The 14,597-nt window shown below is 34.9% G+C and overlaps 1 protein-coding gene across 1 annotated transcript in view; it reads right to left on the bottom strand.

The window, feature by feature from the left end:
• Positions 1-14,597, bottom strand: part of LOC139688663 (LIM domain-binding protein 1-A-like) — a 36,686-nt gene that overhangs the window by 6,590 nt on the left and 15,499 nt on the right. Inside the window, exons 6-7 of the mRNA XM_071586232.1 lie at positions 6,989-7,198; positions 4,318-4,450 (exon numbers count right to left, since the gene is read on the bottom strand). Coding sequence (XP_071442333.1) covers positions 4,318-4,450; positions 6,989-7,198 — 343 coding nt within the window. The remainder of the gene's footprint in view (positions 1-4,317; positions 4,451-6,988; positions 7,199-14,597) is intronic.

Genomic DNA, 14,597 nt, shown 5'->3' with positions numbered 1-14,597 from the left:
AGTAATCCACCAAAACCTCCACAACTTAACAGATCAACATGATGCATCAAACAATTTAAGGGCATACTACCTTGATCAAAAATTTCCCGGAATTTATTCAGAAAATTAAAAATACAAGTTTATTCATCTAAATCTATATTGTCCCCTTCAAAGTAATCCCCATCGACTGCAACACACTTATGCCAGCGCTTGATCCAATCCTCAAAACATTTTTTATATTCGGTTTTCGGTATGTCCATCAGTGCTTCCTGCGATTTTTCCATTACTTCCTCTCGGCTGCTAAAACGCGTTCCCCGTAATGGTTTTTTAACTCGATTGAACAGAAAGAAGTCACAGGGAGCCAAATCAGGTGAATTCGGTGGCTGTTGGATGGTATTTGTTGCATTTTTCGTCAAAAAATTACGAATAATGATAGCACTGTGCGACGGTGCGTTATCATGGTGCAAAATCCACGAGTTTTCTGCCCACATTTCTGGTCTCTTTCGGCGAATTGCTTCACGCAAACGTCTCATAACGCCCAAATAATACTCTTTGTTTACTGTCTGGCAAAAATTCATGATGCACTACACCGTTGTAATCCATGAAAACCGTCAGCATTGCCTTCTTTTTTGACTGAAAACGACGTGGTTTTTTTGGTCTCGGCTCATTTGGTGAACGCCATTCACTTGCCTGATGTCTGGATTGCGTGTCGTACTCATAAACCCACGTCTCGTCTCCAGTAATGATCCTTTTGATGAATGTGGGATCGGATTCAGCCTCGCAAATCATGTCTTTTGCGACGTCAACACGGTCTCTTTTTTGCATGAAATTGAGGTCTTTTGGCACCAACTTTGCTGCTACACGACGGAAACCCAAATCATTAACCACAATGTCTTGGGCGGATCCATAGGCAATGTTCAAGTCCTCCGCTATTTCTCTGATGGTTAATTTGCGGTTATTGACCAACATTTCTTTTACTTTATCAATTTTTTCACCGACTTTCGATGTCGATGGTCTGCCACTGCGTTCATCATCTTCGATTGACTCACGACCACTTCTGAACCGCTCGTGCCACTGGTAAACGACCGTTTTTTTTAGAGAATCGTTGCCGAAACACTTTTCCAACATTTCCAACGTCCGTGCGCCACTAAATCCGTTTTTTACGCAAAATTTAATACAAGTTCGTTGTTGCAAATTTAAATCCATTTCTGCAATTGTAAAAAATCGCCAACACACACAGAGATAGATGTACTCTTGGCTACGTAACTTTTGCAAATGTCAAGTTATGACACTAAGATTTAAAGGGAATATCAACAACAGATGTACCAATTTAACAAAAAAACAGAACTCAAATCGGAACGATGGGAGCGCCACACGGTGGTTATTCCGGGAACTTTTTGATCAAGGTAGTATCTCACACCTTTGTTAAGATTTCTATAAGAACATATTTAATGTAATCAATTAAGTCAATTCTATCATAACTAAATTATTTTAATTTGATGACTTGAACTAATCCATCAGCAGTGAAAATTTTAGTTGCGATAGCCAAAAAAATTTCAACTTTAAGAGCAATTAGAACTTCAACAAAAGTTTGCTAGGGCAAATGGCTGACCCAACTCCCTCTGTTGAAAAAACGAACTTTCGACCATGAAACAAAATATATATCCACCATCACAAATTAGCAGAACAAGCTAATTCTGTCACAAAACTTTGACTGGGAATCACTGCTTAGGGCTAAATCCACTCTCCCAATGCATTAGAATACTCTTGTTGAAGCTTTTGCATATTCCATTGAAACTAGGAAAAAATTACTAAGATAAAACATAATTACACAGATTTTTTTGACCTTTGTTTTCTTGCTTACTCCATGGTAAAAGAAAAGGGAAAGTTAAAGAGAATTAATTCCTGGTTGCATGTATTTTAACATAAGTAATGCACATTTGATCTCATTTACTCGACTATATTAATGGCAGAAGCTAATACCTAAGGAAGACAAAACCTTAGTAAGTGCTGAGATCTACATCAACAAAGTATTTGTCATGGCAATAGTTTTCTGGCCTAAATATTGTTTTTAATTGGATTAGATTCATTTAAAAGTGATTTGATAAGAAGAGAAAACGAAGATCAAGCAAGTTGGCAAGGATATTTAGCTCAGCACAAAATTTAAAACGAAGCACTTTTATTTTTGATCACTTCACCTCAAATGTGTCATTCCCGCAACAACTTATCAATATTTCCCCATGAAAAATTTGCATTACAAGACAAGCATTATATGTACCGGAAATATTTTAAAGTGAAAACCATATCAATGAATTATGCACTATTGAATTCCACTTGGTAACATTAATCACTGCAAATTCTAACATTGCATTAAAGTAGGCTTTAGATGTTTTCAATTGAGTGGATTCGAGCATACTGATGCCGCCTTTGTTTGTGTCGGATAGATAATAATGACCAATATTTTAAGAAGCAGTCATATACATATTATATCTTATCAACAAATACTATCATGCATTGTGCAATTTATTTAACACATTAAAAATAGATGGCTGAAATTCCAGCCATTGGCATAAGGCCTGCCACTGTGTAAGAGTTTAAGTGATCATTTGTGGGCCAAGATTCCCTCAATTAATATCACATTATTAATTTAGAAGAAAACTTCCTCTAAGTATGTCCAGATATTCATTCAATGTACTTCAAAATATTATTGAGAAACTATTGAGATTTTTGAGGAAAAATTCTCTCAGAATGTTTTAATATTATTTATTCTATAAATGTCTATATTCCGAAAGAATTTTTCCTTTTCCTGTTCCGGTGATATAAACATTTAAACTAGGAAAAAATCTGTTCGATTACAAAAAACTAGCATATGATAATAAATCGGTTCTCATTACAGTTATAAATCTCACATTTTATGTTTATTACAATAATTAATTACCAAGAGGAATTTTAATGATTGTAACAATGTATTCTCTACAAGGAAAATATATGTGGCCTCAATTTCATATTCATGTAGCCAGTTGACTTGGCAAACAAATTTATTAGGTCTTAGTAAACGAATTTAATTTTGCACAAGAGTGCTTTGAGAACTCACAAAAACCAAGTTAGTAAATGTATATTTTTTTATTGAAAAAAATGATAGGGGTATAAATACACGCTTTTCATTCCATAAATTATGCATAATATAATCAAAATTGCCAAACCCGCTTACAGTTTCATTTTGGAATAAAAAGTGGTGATGAATAATATTTTCTTTGGCACATTCAGCAGCTAATACTGTAGGAATATCTAGCACTACTAAGGGACTTCAGAACAAAGAGGAATTTCACCTACATTGAGTTGTTAAAATAATTCTCCATGAAACCAGGAATTCACCAAATACATTTATTAACTCTATTTTTCAACACACTGTATTCACAACTCCAGAAAGCATAATTTGACTCTAATAAAAATCTTTACATTGATGTTTGGGAGGGCTTCCATTAATTTGCTAAAGGATACAAAAATCATGACATTTGACCACAAGATAACCCAGAGTGAGAATGAGTGATCACTGTAATTTTCTTTCAGGACAAAGAATTAATTTGGAACCAAAATGGAATATAATGAAAGGGATCTACTAAAAAAACAAACATGCACTTGAGTCAGGAAACAAATGAGAAGGACACCTACAAATAATAAAATATTATCCAAGTGGAAGTTATTCATATTGAAAAAAATGTTTCCCAATTCTTTCAGCCAATATAAAATCAATATACCATTTTCCTGCAGAAATAGATTCTCATTTAAAATCAACTCAGTATGAAAAACCATATTGAGAGTTAAATTTGATAGTTAAATAAGAAACTCCTACTTTAAACTGAAATATAAATTGCCAAGGAATTTAGACAGAGCAGTAGTCAATATTAGGAAGTAGATTGGCCCACAGAAAACTGAGATACTATGAGGAAATGATCCAGGCCCGGAATCCTAAAAAGAATGTCACCCAATGAATTACAGCTTAATTTTCATAATTCGTATTTTCAACAATATTGCCTCAGTGTAAGCATGTTTTTATACTGGTAATCTGAGTCAAAAAGTGACTGCATGAACGTTTTGCACACATATTAATGTATTCATACATTCATTGTTATTACATAAATTCAAATTAATTTCTTTACTGTGACAGCAAAGACAATAATATGAGAATTATTTCAATATTCCTTAGGAAAATGATAAATTGAATTTATCAGAAATGATTTAGCTTATATTAACTTGTGTGTGAGAAGAGTGAGGAAGAGAAAACAGAGGGATGGTGGGAATTAAGAGAGAATAAGAGCCAGCCAAAGACGGATCTACCTCTCTTACCCGGCGGGGCGACCATCCGCTGCCACTTCTGGAAGAGTGTGGTCTTGAGGCAGTCTCTGGGGCTGAGAGCATATGCTTTATGCCTTGACATTAACTCCTGCATAGGCTCCAGGATGACGCACAGCTGAAATGCAGTGAAGGAGTCGTCTTTGAAGAGTTTTGAGATGGCACTTTTCTTAAACCTATATACCTCAGTTCGAGAGCCGTAATTTATGTCTTGATCATGAGCACATCATGAGAAAAATACAAGGTGGAATACTTTCAACTTAAAAATTTGAATTAGAAACATAAAGCAACATAAGAACAAAAGTGAAATACTAAGAATTAACCTGAAATATATACTGAATTACATTGGTACTACACTTCTTATCTAAGGCGCAAGCAAAATAAAATACAATGACAATAAAATTGGTCCTGAAAAAATTGTTGTATAATACAAAATAAGAGTTCTTACTGCCTATGCCAAGAACAGAATATAATTTGAAGTAGTTAAAAAATTCTCACTTTGGCACACCAGAGTAATTGGAATTATTTTCCGAGCCACAACCTCACGTCAATCGGATGTGTCATTAAGTGGAAACCCATGTATTTCTGATAAACCCTGTTTGTTACCAAAGGTCATTAAGAGTTCCATGACCCAGCAGACCAGTGGTGAGTTTACGATACAATATAGAGTTAGGTCTTTGGGAGCAGTGTTTAGAGTTAGGTCTATGGGAAGAGACTGGATGTCCTGGCAAATGACATCTTAACTGGTCTGAACTACTAATCCACGTATCTATTTTATTCAGTATTGAGAAATCGGTTTTTTTCTTTACCTATTACAAGACTACTATGCATATTTACTCGATGCTAGTAGTAAGTGGGTTAGCTAGATGTACAATTTAGTGTACAACATTGAGGTACAACACTCGGAGATAGTTAAAACAAACAGTTTGTTTTAATTATCTCAGAAATCTGAAGACACACGCTTTAGCGCATACAAGTTTTTATATGACATAGGTTTCATGACAGCATAACATCTCCAGGTCTCTAGTGTCATCTGGTTGTCTTCAGGTGTCTGTCATTTTACTCTTCCCAGTGTTTGGGATTAGATTGCATATTTTTTTGTGAATAACCCATCATTGCTTGGCATGCCACTGGTTGTATGGCTGGTGCCACAGCACTCCCCACCACTCACACTTGCAGTAGCTAGCAGGTATTTTGTAATGTTGATACAGTTTTTGACTGGGACTTCATATTTAATGGCCTACAGAAAAAATGAACTAATACTACGGCTAAAATAATTATTATTCTCATACAGAATTCAGCTCTTTTCCCTATTTTTCAGAATTTTTTAAGAAACTGAGCAATTCACAAATTATTCCACATTTTCTGATATTGCCAAAGTTGGTCATACTATAGTTTAAAGGTTTAGTCGGGCATGTTTACACAATGGATGATTCTAAACATTAACTGGTGTTAAAGGAACACATCATCATAAGGACTTAATGATTCAATGAATTGCGGACCATGATCCAGACTTGCTAAAACACTGGCCCTTCTCCCAAATTTTGAATTAACTCCAGACTTTTTCCAGATTTCCTCAACTGAATCTCCCTTCTAAGAGTTTAAAATTACCATGCCCTACTAAAACCCAGGGAAATATCTAAATGGCATCAATAGTTATATACTGCAATTATATAAATGTCCACCACCATCACATAAATGTGCCCACCAAATGACACACCATACATTGGTTTGATAATATTGTACGTACATTTATGGAGTGAAATATATCTAATTGTTGAAATTCAATTTTTCAAGGAATTTATGTATTTGCCATTTGCATCCAAAATTTAAAAAAATAATAATTTTTTCCCATAACTTCTTAAATCTACCTCTACCTAAATCAACATTGTAACACTAACCCACCTGAATTAATAGGTTGTATTTGCACAAGTTATTATTTGTTTTGTCTATTAGAAAATAAGCCTGAAAACAAAAGTGCAGTTCCACAATAGCTTTATCTCCCTGGTGCAATGGCAAGCTGTGAACCTGGAGGGCCTTTTTTTTCTTCTAAAATTGGTCACTTTTATCATCCACCACCGCTAGTGTTCCCTTTCATTTCCATATTAACTATCTACCACTACATTACTCATAAACTATCATAGCACGTTTGATAAAGTTTAAGTCAATAACTTTTGCAATTGCTGAAACACTTTTGACTCGAGTGACATTAAATAAACAAATTTTTTACAACATATAGTGGTTGGACAAAAGAAACTTCCACATCTTCATAAAAACCAATAACCTCTATTGTTTTCATTCTGAAGTACTTTATTGGTTTAGCAGAATCACAACTTTATTATTTAAGTTGAATTATGATAACTCTGGCATTAACCATAAAAAAATCAAGCAATGTGGTGACCAGGGTGGATTTGTTGTGACCATGTAACCTGGGAGAGGTACTTCAAATTATTTTTCTAAACTGGATATTCTGTAATACTACTGTAGATTGTTTACAATTGTGTGTGGGTACTTCAAAAAAATATTAGGTCTCTTCCAACCAATTCACATACGAATGTAAATACAAAAACCAAAAAAACAGAAAGATAACCTCTATTGAATACATTGATTGATGTTACAGGAAAATACTACATAGCCTTTATTTATTTCTACTTACCCTGAGGTAGTTGAGGGTGGAATTGGTGATTCCTTGACGAGTGACATTTTTAGCCAATTGTTCAAGGACACCAGGATCCTGTTGAGAGTGCATTGCAACAACTGACCGTGGCACCAGCTCTCTGTGTGTACGAACAGCAAAATGCCAGGATTTTATCCGCATTAGGTCATCAAATGTGAACTCCAAAATTAACCGACCTTCTGTACAGACCTGTTTAAAAATAAAACAATACATATTTAGAAATGAAATTTACAACACCCAATTTCATTCAATAATATGTGCAAGTCACTTAAAAAAAACATTGAAAACACCTATCTAGGGATGAAATGTTAAATCAGCATGCATATGTCACAAGAATAAGAGATACTGTTTTAAGAATTTAAAATTATTAAAATTAAAAATAATACTGAGAAAATGAAAAAAGTTCCTTATCAGATTCAGGAGACAGTCTGAACTATATATTTAATTATGATGAATTGTGACGTTGATATCCCCTTGGAGGGATGGATGACCCTTGCTTAGAAGCTTCAGTAATATCACTTTTAATACATTATACTTTAGACTCCTAGGTATTACGAGCTTCTTCAAGGATGATTCCGCTCATTGCACAAAATATGAATGTATTACCACCTAGAATACTCAACTTAAAAATTTAGATTGGTGATTCTCCATATGCCCAACTTCTACTCAAATGATATTACCCAATTCTTTTCAAAATATTGTAAATTGGTATTTAGAACAAAAGAAAATATCCACCTTGGTAGTAACTACAAAAATTATACACCTAATTGGCAAATACCAGGTGGGTGGTAGAGGGAAAAGATTACTCTCCACTCAGTAGTGTGAATTTCACATACCTTGTGTTAGGCGAGGCTTAATTGATATGGTAGGCTGCTAATATCTTTAGTGTTTATGTTTAACTAAAAACAGTTCTTAGGTAATTTATCTAATTTCTAACAGAAAATTTAGTTAATAAATAATATCTCGATGCCACATCATTTAAGTAGTAAAAGAGATGTGCGTCAAGAGTTGATAAGTGAAATTTTTTTCTGCCAACTAAAGCCACCATGTTTCTTAAATTCCATTTCAAGGAGGAAGAGCCAATGCATTGAAACACACTCAACTTCCAGAACAATACAGTGGAAGTCTCCATCAGAATTCTTAAGATGTGGTTTGCTTCGCTCCTTGTAGCCAATTGATCCTCGACTTTATGCAATATTGAATGGAAATAAGCAACCTAGTGAGAAAATTAACCCTTTGCTGTTTCTCACTCTCTGGAAACCTACTTCCCGCATGCAGTTAGAAGAAAGGATATTGAGCCTCTGTACCCTTAATTATTCCTTAAATAATATAGATTCACAGTTTATTTAATAGAAAATTTTCTACAATTTATTTTGACTAACATAATTTTATATTAGAAACTATGACAGTGCACCACTGAAGGGAGAAAGGTACGTTCACAACAGCCTACCATACGAACACACTAGGTACGTCCACAATGGCAAAAGGGTTGCTCAAGTAAGAAATTGATTACATCATCCAAAGACTGAAAGATTATATTTTCCTCTTCGACATCCCTGATGATGAGAAATGAGTCAGCCCTCAAAACATTAAAAACATGTCTACAAGTTGAATTAATAAAAAAATCAACCTATACCCCAAAAATTGGTTGGATAAGTGAAGGTCTATTACAAATGATACTAAGTCCTAGGTGTGTATGTATGTTCATGACAAGAATAGTCATACACAAATCCTGGAAGTTATAGGATAAAATAGGGAGAAGTGGATGTAAGCTCCAGAATAAAGATCTTTTCACCAAATTTTAACTAAAAAACTACTTTGACAGTTCACGCATATATTCACTCCAGCAGGTATAAGCTTGTACACGCAGCATCCTCATGAGTTGGTTGGTGCAAGGTTAAAACGAGTTATAACATTTCCGAACAGGGATTTACATCATCATGGTTATTTAAAACGTTAATGTTATCATGTCATGGTTCTAGTTGCTTGTCCAGTCCATAATTAAGCAATATAAGTAAAGAAAGAGTAGCCCCTAAATGATATTCATGTAGAAGTAGAAAATAATGAAGACAATTTTGTAGGCAAGGAATTAGGAAATGGCCACATTCAGTTGCCTCATTTGGATTATTTTCGTCAACTTAATTAGGATTTGACCAAGCGCTCTAATAATATGCTGTTCATTCCTTTTGAATGCTGCTTCTGGAAACCTTTTTAAAAAAATACAAAAAATAAGCATGCCTTTCAGTTTGTAAACATGAGAAATAAACTGACAACATTTTGAATGAATTATTTATTTGACATTTTTGCTATTTTTTTCTTCTTCTGATTTTATCAGCTTAACCTCCAAGAGGGCCTAATCCTCCTGAACTTTGGCAGCTGTCATTTGAACTGCATGCAGTTCTGCAGCTTAACTCTCTGATCACATTATTCTTTTTGCAATCTCACCAACTTCAGCTTGGCTTCTACCAAATTGGTTTTTGATTTTTCTTTCTGATGTACTACCAGCCTTTTTGAAAGGTTGCTGTGCTGTTGAGAAACATTTGTTTGAAATCATTAAAATGTAATAATGGAACCAAAGTTTGTCATATCAGATAATATCATTATCTTTTAAAGTTACTTACAATCTTCAGGAGACCTGTTGGGATGACCTGCCCCAAAGAAACTGCAGTGATAGATGTATCCACAGTTAAAACACAATAGGTAAATAAAGATTTCCAACTACATGCTATATAATATACAATAATATTTGATAAACTGAATGACAACACTTGGCTAGCATTTAATGTTTTTAAAAGTGTGTAAATCTCAAATTTTCATCAAGCAGTGCGTGATTATTATTAGATAATCTACCGGTTAGGGTATATTTTGAATGGACAAACCACCAAATAAATACTTTGTCTCTCCTAAAAAAACACAATCCAACATCCTATTCTACAACATGCCCATTTTCATCTCTGTGTCCTTCCTTTTTCCCTTAATCCCGTCCAACATCCCTATTCTGTTCCTGCCCTTTCCTCGTTTGCCTAATATTCTCCCCCCTATGACAGTCTTCAACATACCCGTAGAAGTAGTTTTTAGGGGAGGCGACCAACAACTGAGGTCATTTGCGCCATAGGGGATGGACAGGAAAGGATGAAGAGTGGAGAGAAACCCGACGTCGGCATTAGCCTACTCTTTACGAAAGGTGCCAAGGGGTCCAAAGTTTAATGTCCCATCCAACGGATGGCGTACTCACTCAAAGTGCCCTCCACAAAGCACCTCGAGTAGGGATCGAGATACCTCTGAAAAATATTCAACACCGCCGGGATTTGAACCCGCGCCCTCTGGGTGGGAAGCCAGTACGTTAGCCCCCGTACCATCTCGATCCCCAACATACCTGTACCGATCAATATGTCCTTCATCCATTTTTCCTGACTCCTTTTGATTTCCCCTCCTCACCTGCCACCACTTCCTCATTCGTTTCGCTTTCCGTCCATTTCACCTTCTCCATACCCACATTTCTTAAGTCTCCAATCTAATTCTATCATTCTGCTTAAGTGACCATGTTTCCCCGCCGTACAGAGCTACGCTCCATATCAAAGTTTAGATGACCCTTTTCTTAACATCCTTAACCAACTCCCTCCTCCTCATGAAAGCCTCTTTGCCTTGCATAATTCTTCTCCTTGCATCCATCTACTTTTTTGACCATGTTGATCCAAGTCACTTCCAAGATACGTAAATTCTTCTACCTCCTCTAGGTTTGCCCTCCTGCTTCAATGTTGCCTAGGCCTTTCTCTATCTGGAAGAGCACATAACCTTTGTGTAATTTATATTGATTCTCATTCCATATCTATTGCACTGAATATTCAATTCATTCAGCAAAGCTTGTAAACACCTTTGTTGTCCGACAAAATAGAGCTTGGCCATCAGCAAACCTGATTGATTTTGTATTCTCCTCAGACTATTCCTACATCTAGTTCTTCCCATTCCTCTTTAATCATTTCCTCCCCATTTACATGGAACACAGTGCTTGATATAGAAGTGATTCCTTCCACTAAGCTATCTAGGCTATATTTAGGTATAGCAAGTTAATTTTAACACGTTTCAATATTTCCTGCTAAAATTAGGCAATTTGTAGGCATACACAGAAATAAATTTTATTTTCAGAACAAGTAACTGAAATTTCAATGAAAAACTGCAAAATATATCAATTATACTGGATATTTGGTGTAGAGGTTTTCAATGAAGTAACATTTAAATATTATTGAGATTTTGTGATAACAATGATTCACCATTATTCTATATTGCTTTGAGATTAAAATCTAAGCCCAGGAAACAACAATTGAAATTTATGTTACGGTTAAGTACATACGTTACTCCAATTCCATTCAAATGAGGTGGAATTTCTTCAAAGACAATCTTGGATTAGCGGCAAGGAAAAGGCAAAGAGCTCAATATCTGAATGAAACAATGATAGTAGCCATCTACACTATATTTTTAATTATGGGCATTTTAAGTAGGATAAGATGCTTCGTTGTACCCTATCTGGAATATCTTGAAAGATTAATGCACTGCATGACTAAGATGTTATGAATTGGCTTTAATTGGTAATATAACGATAAAAATGAATAATATAGCCATTAACTGACAGAATACATTGTTAATGCTCAGTTCCAATTTTTTACGTACCCAGATGTTCTGCCGAGGAACGTCATCAACTGCAAAAAATAAATTCTTATTAGAAGTAATTCCTTATATAGTTTTAGAAGTATTCCTTATATGTTATACCTCTCCTCAAAGGTTAATTATTAAGGTCTTACTTACTGTGGTCGAAATCTAAATCATGAGGACTTTCAAACACAGATACTACATACCTTGCCAGAAGAGAGGTCACTCTCCTCCACCCGAGTGATGTCTGGGGCATAGTACGACCGCTTCGGCGAAACGTTGTTTGATGATTTACCACCAGTGCTTTCTTGGTTTGTTTTTGGATGTTGTCGTACTTGTCCCAAAGCTGCTCCCAGGTTTGGGGGTGAACTGACTTCTGCATTAAATGCTGTGGTTATGCGTTTCCATATACGTCCTGCTTATATGATTTTTAAATATGTGATTTGTCGGTCATTACCAGATATGGATACTTACCTTCTGTTTCCATATCATTGCATCGCTCTTCTGGTTTTCTAATATATTATTCTTCTTTGAAATCAAATCAATCAGGAGAATTTGCTTCTTGGTGCTGCAAATGGCGTATCTCTTGGTCTCCAAACTTACGATGTTCACTCAGTTTTTTGACAGCTTTGTAAACACCTCTAGGGTAATGCATATTTTTTCGTTACTCTTAGTTTGACATCACCTGAGCATGAGAATTGTCACACCTACGCTTTTCTTTCGCTTAAGTTGCCGTTTCCTGACAACCGGTTTTATTTATAAAAGCCATCCTGTTGTTAACCATTACGTTAGGTTAACATCCATAATAACCAACCTTTGTATCTAACTAGATATTATAAAATCGGCATTGAATGTACCAGTCCAATGCAGGTAAGGGGGTTTCTCTTTATAAGTAAAAATGAAATAATTTCACAGCAGCCTAGAAAACAGGTCAACTTGGAATGGAAACAGGTCAACAATGGAAATAACATTATCAGAAGAAAAACAAGAATAAAAACCCTTTCAAAGCCTGGGCATATTTTTCCAGATGTTAGTGGGTTTAGGCCAGTTTATAGGAGACCACAGGTTGACCAATCATGCCCTTGCATTAATTTCATACTTTTCACATAAATGCAGTACAATTTCATAAATGCAGTACAAACAATATTTTCTTAAATATAAAAAAGCCTAAAATTAAAAGTCTACTGGATTGACTTGTTTGGTACTTAAATACACCGATAAAACTGGCTTTTTGACTTCACCGGCCAAAAGATAACCAGAAGATTTTTTTGCCCCTAGAGTTTTAGAATAACAAGGTTTTACTGCATTGATGTTTTGCTGTTTCACACAAATCCATGGAAAGCAAATGAGCATGCTTATTTTGCTCCGGCTCTTTTGTTTTCTCTTTCTTATTGCTTGCCTACAGTTTTATACAGTTTGTAAGTTTTCCATAGCTTTTTAAATATTGTGATTGCATTAGGAAGGGGAAATGGGTATTTAACACTTTAAAGATAGAACTATAAAAATGACATAACATCTGCTGTGGCATGAATCTTTTTAAACAAATAATTGCTAAGTTAAAAAAGAAATAAAATCAAAGTCAACCATCTTTCAACATATTACAAGCTCAACCCATTTCTAAACAAAAGTATTGCCCATGATCATTTTCATGGCATCAAAAACTGTGATATCGCTGAAGTTTACCATTAAAATATTTTTGTGCAGCTTATCACAATATAGCAATAAAAATCAGCCCACATCATTAGCAGACCTCTCTGCCTGAACCACAGGCCTCGCCTTCGGGGAATGTTATGTCTTCCCATTATCTTTTAGACAAAAAATTAATCAGGGGCAATATTTTTCACAATATACAAAAACGTTTAGCATAATTTTAACTCCCTAACTCGCTTACTCCTACTGCCTACATTGAAATAATGGTTCAACAAAATGTTTGGTCTAATTCTCGTTTAAAACATGTCATAATGCTTCTTTGACAACTAGATTTTCACATGGGTACTTAAATGAACAATTGAAACTCAAGGGATCAGCAACACAGCGGTGGAACAACTATTCAATGAGCTGGTGCCCCAAGACAATTGAAAAGGGTGACCGCTTACTTTCTACACTGCCACACACCTTTTTGGTGGCTTGCAGGGTATTGATGTAGATGTAGACTCATTTTCCCATCTTTCATGACATAATCTTTTCCCTGATTTTTCTCGTCCTAAATCTGATTAGGATTATGCATATAATGAATCATTTTTTTGCCACTAAGCATGATGCCGATACCACCAAGAATGACCCCACTTTAATTTAGAATTTTATCGGGACATGTAAAATTTCGCGAAGAGCTAATATCAAACAAATTGATAAGATTTTGATGACATTATACATATAAAGTAACATATTTCTGACTTCTGACGTTGTTTGTACAACAAAGTGTGTTGCAATTATCCATATTTTATTCAAATGTTTGCTTTTTTAAATAACGAAATGTTTGAATTTTATTCATCATAAATTCTAAACCAAACAGATAATTATCAATTGAATATAATCAATTATATTTTACCAGACATTTATACCAAAAATAGCAAGCTAAGAATGCAAGCTCGACCAAGCAACTTCAAATTAATACTTTACCATAAAATAAAATCCCCGTTAAATATGGCATACTAGAGAATGGATAAAAATCAAAGACTAGATAGTAATTAAGGAGAAAATATAACTTGTAAGAGAGATACAAATGTTTTGATGGTCCAAAAAAATCATTCATCGTGTTAAAAAAAAGTTAAATAGCATCATCCTGCCTAATACTAATACATGAATAAAGCACCAGATGACCCTGGTATTACTTGTTAAAAAACTTGGGGGGGAATTCAGTCATTTGAGATAGGACTGAAAAAAAATTACAGTGGGAAAATAATGCCATCAATGCTATCACTGACTATATCATTTTGAAGCC

The sequence above is a fragment of the Hetaerina americana genome, unplaced genomic scaffold (genome assembly GCF_022747635.1).
Source record: "Hetaerina americana unplaced genomic scaffold, ioHetAmer1.1.p SCAF_213, whole genome shotgun sequence".
In the NCBI taxonomy this organism is placed as follows: Eukaryota; Metazoa; Arthropoda; class Insecta; order Odonata; family Calopterygidae; genus Hetaerina; species Hetaerina americana.
The sequence above is the reverse complement of the archived record's forward strand: the minus strand, read 5'-3'. Positions and strand labels throughout refer to the sequence as shown.